Source organism: Malurus melanocephalus, unplaced genomic scaffold, assembly GCF_030028575.1.
Source record: "Malurus melanocephalus ecotype Western Australia unplaced genomic scaffold, MMel_1.1 scaffold_2514, whole genome shotgun sequence".
Lineage (NCBI taxonomy): Eukaryota > Metazoa > Chordata > Aves > Passeriformes > Maluridae > Malurus > Malurus melanocephalus.
In genome coordinates this window covers 3,942-9,946 of record NW_026625746.1, presented here as the reverse complement: position 1 = coordinate 9,946, position 6,005 = coordinate 3,942, and the positions used below count along the sequence as shown (strand labels likewise).

General features: G+C 54.1%; 1 protein-coding gene across 1 annotated transcript; it reads right to left on the bottom strand.

The window, feature by feature from the left end:
* Positions 1 to 8: 8 nt before the first annotated feature.
* LOC130587821 (ETS domain-containing transcription factor ERF-like) lies at positions 9 to 3,437 on the bottom strand (the record flags this gene model as incomplete). Its single annotated transcript, XM_057388790.1, has 2 exons — positions 9 to 132; positions 3,166 to 3,437. Coding segments are annotated over 2 exons (396 nt in total), but the record flags the coding sequence as incomplete, so codon positions are not given.
* Between the last annotated feature and the right edge of the window lie 2,568 nt (positions 3,438 to 6,005).

Sequence of the window (6,005 nt, the reverse complement as noted above, 5' to 3'; positions counted from 1 at the left end):
GGCCCCGCCCCCTCACCTGCCAGCCCCAGGTCGATGAAGGGATAATTCACCAGCACGAGTTTGTTGAAGTTGAATTTGTAGGTGAAGCGTTTGCCTTTGGTCTTGTGGAGAATGCGCTTGTTGTAGTAATACCTGAGAGGGGGCGGGGCCTCGATTAAACCACGCCCATCCACTCGGAATAAGCGGGGAGGGGGCGGAGCCTCGATTAAACCACGCCCACCCGCCGGAAATATCCGGGGAGGGGGCGGGGCCTCAATGAAACCACGCCCACCCGCCCGAAATAACCGGGGAGGGGGCGGGGCCTCAATGAAACCACGCCCACCCGCTCGGAATAACCGGGGACGGGGCGGAGCCTCGATTAAACCACGCCCACCCGCCCGAAATAACCAGGGAGGGGGTGGGGCCTCAATGAAACCACGCCCACCCACCATAAATACCCGGGAAGGGGCGGGGCCTCAATGAAACCACGCCCACCCACCCAAAATATCCAGGAAGGGGGCGGGGCCTCGGTCAGACCACGCCCACTCTTCAATAATACCTGCGAGGGGGCGGGGCCTCAATGAAACCACGCCCACCCACCATAAATACCCGAGGAGGGGGCGGGGCATTGCTCAGACCACGCCCACCCCCCAAAATAACCGGGGAAAGGGCGGGGCCTGGATAGAACCACGCCCATTCATCAGCAATACATGGAGAGGGGGCGGGGCCTCGGTCAGACCACGCCCACTATCTCAGTAACACCTGGGGTGGATTTTGGGGGTCTCAGGATGGGATTTTGGCAATCCCGGAGTGGATTTGAGGACCCTGGAGTGGATTTGGAAATCCCGGGGTGGATTTGGTGACCCTGGAGTGGATTTGGAGATCCTGGGATGGATTTGGGTGTCCTGGAATGGATTTTGGTGTCCCAGGATTGGATTTTTTGGTTCTAAGATCAGATTTGGGGGCCCCAGGATGGGATTTTGGCAATCCCGGCGTGGATTTGGTGACCCTGGAGTGGATTTGGAGATCCCGGAATGGATTTTGGGGTCCCAGGATGGGATTTTGGCAATCCCGGGGTGGATTTGGTGACCCTGGATTGGATTTGGTGACCCTGGAGCGGATTTGGAGATCCCGGATGGATTTTGGTGTCCCAGGATGGGATTTTTGAGACTCAGGATGGGATTTTTGGTTCTCAGATCAGATTTGGGGACCCCAGGATGGGATTTTGGCAATCCCGGCGTGGATTTGGTGACCCTGGAGTGGATTTGGAGATCCCGGGGTGGATTTTGGTGTCCCAGATGGGATTTGGGGGTCCCAAGATGGGATTTTTGGGGTCTCAGAGCAGATTTTGGGGTCCTGGTTTGGATTTTAGGGATCCTGGGATGGATTTGGTGTCCCAGGATGGGGTTTTTGGGACTCAGGGTGGATTTTTGGGGTCTCGGGGTTTTGGTGTTTCAGAGCAGATTTTGGGGGTCCCAGGATGGGATTTTGGCAATCCCGGGGTGGACTTGGTGACCATGGATTGGATTTGGTGATCCTGGAGTGGATTTGGAGATCCCGGAATGGATTTTGGGGTCCCAGGATGGGATTTTGGCAATCCCGGGGTGGACTTGGTGACCCTGGAGTGGATTTGGAGATCCTGGGATGGATTTGGGTGTCCTGGAATGGATTTTGGTGTCCCAGGATGGGATTTTGAGGATCCTGGGATGGTTTTGGGGGTCTCAGGGCAGATTTGGGGTCCAGAATGAGATTTTTGGGGTCCCGGGATGGATTTTGGGGTCCTGGATGGGATTTTAGAAATCCCGGGGTGGATTTCGGTGTCCCAGAATGGGATTTTTAGGACACTGGGATGGATTTGGTGACCCAGGAGTGGATTTGGTGGTCCCAGAGCACGTTTTTGGGGTCTCAGATCAGATTTGGGGGCCCCAGGGTGGGTTTCGAGAGCCCCCCAGACCTGAGGGCGCGGCTGAGCTCGTCCTAGTTCATGTGGGGCAGATTTTGGGCGTCTCAGGATGGGATTTTGGCAATCCCGGGGTGGATTTGGTGACCCTGGAGTGGATTTGGAGATCCCGGAATGGATTTTGGTGTCCCAGGATGGGATTTGGGGGTCCCAAGATGGGATTTTTGGGGTCTCAGAGCAGATTTTGGGGTCCTGGTTTGGATTTTAGGGATCCTGGGATGGATTTGGTGTCCCAGGATGGGGTTTTTGGGACTCAGGGTGGATTTTTGGGGTCTCAAGGTGATTTTGGGGGTCTCAGGGCAGATTTTGGGGGTCCCGGGATGGGATTTTGGCAATCCCGGGGTGGACTTCGTGACCATGGATTGGATTTGGTGATCCTGGAGTGGATTTGGAGATCCCGGAATGGATTTTGGGGTCCCAGGATGGGATTTTTGGTTCTCAGATCAGATATGGGGGTCCCACGATGGGATCTGGGGGTCCCAGGATGGGATTTTTGGAGCCTGGGTTGGATTTTGGGTGTCCCAGATCAGATTTGGGGGCCCCAGGGTGGGTTTCGAGAGCCCCCCTGACCTGAGGGCGCGGCTGAGCTCGTCCTAGCTCATGTGGGGCAGATTTTGGGGGTCTCAGGATGGGATTTTGGCAATCCCGGGGTGGATTTGGTGACTCTGGAGCGGATTTGGAGATCCTGGGATGGTTTTGGTGTCCCAGGATGGGATTTTGAGGATCCTGGGATGGTTTTGGGGGTCTCAGAGCAGATTTTGATGTCCCAGGATGGGATTTTTGGAGCCTGGGTTGGATTTTGGGTTTCCCAGATCAGATTTCGGGGTCTCAGGTTGGGTTTTGGTGGTCTCAGATCAGATTTTGGGGCCCCAGGCTGGGTTTAGAGATCCCCCCTGACCTGAGGGCGCGGCTGAGCTCGTCCTAGTCCATGTGGGGCAGATTTTGGTGTCCCAGGATGGGATTTTGAGGATCCTGGGATGGATTTTGAGATCTCAGGATGGGATTTTGGCAATCCCGGGGTGGATTTGGTGACCCTGGAGCAGATTTGGAGATACCGGAATGGATTTTGGTGTCCCAGGATGGGATTTTGGTGGTCCCAGAGCACATTTTGGGTGTCCCAGATCAGATTTGAGGGTCCCAGGATGGGATTTTGGTGTCTCAGATCAGATTTGGGGGTCTCAGATCAGATTTGGGGGTCCCTAAGCCGGGTTTAGAGCCCCCCTGACCTGAGGGCGCGGCTGAGCTTGTCGTAGTTCATGTGGGGCTTGCACTTGCGCACCCCCCACAGCCGGGCCACCTCGTCGGGGTCCTTGATGACGAACTCGCCGTAGTCGCCCTGCCAGGCGATGACCTCGCGGTACTGCTCCTGCCGCAGCAGCTCCAGGATGAAGTGCCAGAGCTGAATCTGCCGCGAGCCGGGGCTCGACTCCGCCTTGTACGCCCACTCTGGGAACGCGAACCCTGCATTGGGGACATTGGGGACACTGTGACACCAATGACATCATCACTGTGACATTGGTGACACCATCACTGTGACACCAATGACATCATCACTGGGACATTGGTGACATCATCACTGTGACAGCAGTGACATCATCACTGAGCCCACTCTGGGAACGCGAACCCTGCGGGTGACATCGTGACACCAATGACATCGTCACCGTGACACCAATGACGTCATCACTGTGACATCATCACTGTGACATCATCACTGTGACATCATCACTGTGACAGCAGTGACATCATCACTGAGCCCACTCTGGGAACACGGACCCTGCATTGGGGATAATGGTGACATCATCAGGGTGACATCATCACCATGATAACAGTGACATCATCACTGTGCCCACTCTGGGAACGCGAACCCTGCGGGTGACATCGTCACTGTGACACCAATGACGTCATCACTGTGACACCAATGACATCATCACTGTGACACCAATGATGACATCATCACCGTGATAACAGTGACATCATCACCGTGATAACAGTGACATCATCACTGAGCCCACTCTGGGAACGCGAACCCTGCATTGGGGACATCACTGGGGTGACATTGGGGACATTGGGGACATCATCACTGTGACACCAATGACATCATCACTGTGATAACAGTGACATCATCACTGAGCCCACTCTGGGAACGCGAACCCTGCATTGGGGACATTGGGGACAATGGTGACATCATCATAGTGATAACAGTGACATCATCACTGTGCCCACTCTGGGAACGCGAACCCTGCATTGGGGACATTGGCGACCATGGTGACATCCTCAGGGTGACATCATCATAGTGACACCAATGACATCATCACTGAGCCCACTCTGGGAACGCGAACCCTGCATTGGGGACATTGGGGACAATGGTGACATCACCAGGGTGACATCATCACAGTGATATCAGTGACATCATCACTGTGACACCAATGACATCATCACTGTGACACCAATGACATCATCACCGTGATAACAGTGACATCATCACTGTGCCCACTCTGGGAACGCGAACCCTGCATTGGGGACATCATTGGGGCGACATTGGGGACATTGGGGACACTGTGACACCAATGACATCATCACAGTGATAATGGTGATATCATCACTGTGACATTGGGCACATCATCAGTGTGACATTGGGGACATCGTCAGGGTGACATTGGGGACATTGGGGACATCGTCACTGTGACATTGGTGACTCCGCCTTGTACGCCCACTCTGGGAACGCGAACCCTGCATTGGGGACAATGGGGACACCAATGACATCATCACTGTGACAATGGGGACACCACACTGAGCCCACTCTGGGAACGCGAACCCTGCGGGTGACATCGTCACTGTGACACCAATGACGTCATCACTGGGACATTGGTGACATCATCACTGTGACATTGGTGACTCCGCCTTGTACGCCCACTCTGGGAACGCGAACCCTGCATTGGGGACATTGGGGACAGCGGGGACATCCTCAGGGTGACATCATCACCGTGATAACAGTGACATCATCACTGTGACACCAATGACATCATCACTGTGACATTGGTGACTCCGCCTTGTACGCCCACTCTGGGAACGCGAACCCTGCATTGGGGACAGCGGGGGGACATTGGTGACATCATTGGGGACATTGGGGACATCATCAGAATGACATCATCACTGTGACACCAATGACATCATCACTGTGATAATGGTGATATCATCACTGTGACATTGGGGACATCATCAGTGTGATATTGAGGACATTGGGGACATCAGGGACATCGTCATAGTGATATCAGTGACATCATCACAGTGACAGCAGTGACATCATCACTGAGCCCACTCTGGGAACGCGAACCCTGCATTGGGGACATTGGGGACAATGGTGACATCATCAGGGTGACATCATCACAGTGATATCAGTGACATCATCATAGTGACACCAATGACATCATCACTGTGATAATGGTGATATCAGCACTGTGACATTGGGGACATTGGGGACATCATTGGGGACATCATCATAGTGATATCAGTGACATCATCACTGTGACATTGGGCACATCATCAGTGTGACATTGGGGACATTGGGGACATCATTGGGGTGACATCGTCACTGTGACACCAATGACATCATCACTGTGATAATGGTGATATCAACACTGTGACATTGGGGACATTGGGGACATCGTTAATGGGATATTGGTGACATCATCACTGTGATAATGGTGACATCACTGTGACAACAGTGACATCATCACGGTGACAGGAGCGACATCATCACAGTGACATCAATGACGTCATCACGCTGACAGCAGTGACGTCATCATGCTGACAGCAGTGACGTCATCACAGTGGCAGCAGTGACGTCATCACAGTGGCAGCAGTGACGTCATCACCGTCCCCTCCCGTGTCCACTTTGGGGCCGAATTTGAGGAATCCCCTCCCCCCAAAATCCCCCCCAAAATCCCCCCCAAAATCCGGGGAAGAGCCAATTTTGGGATTTTGGGGACCCTCCGATGACATCACCGCCCTGATGACGTCACTGCCCTGATGACGTCACCCACCCCCATCCCGTTGCGTAGCAACC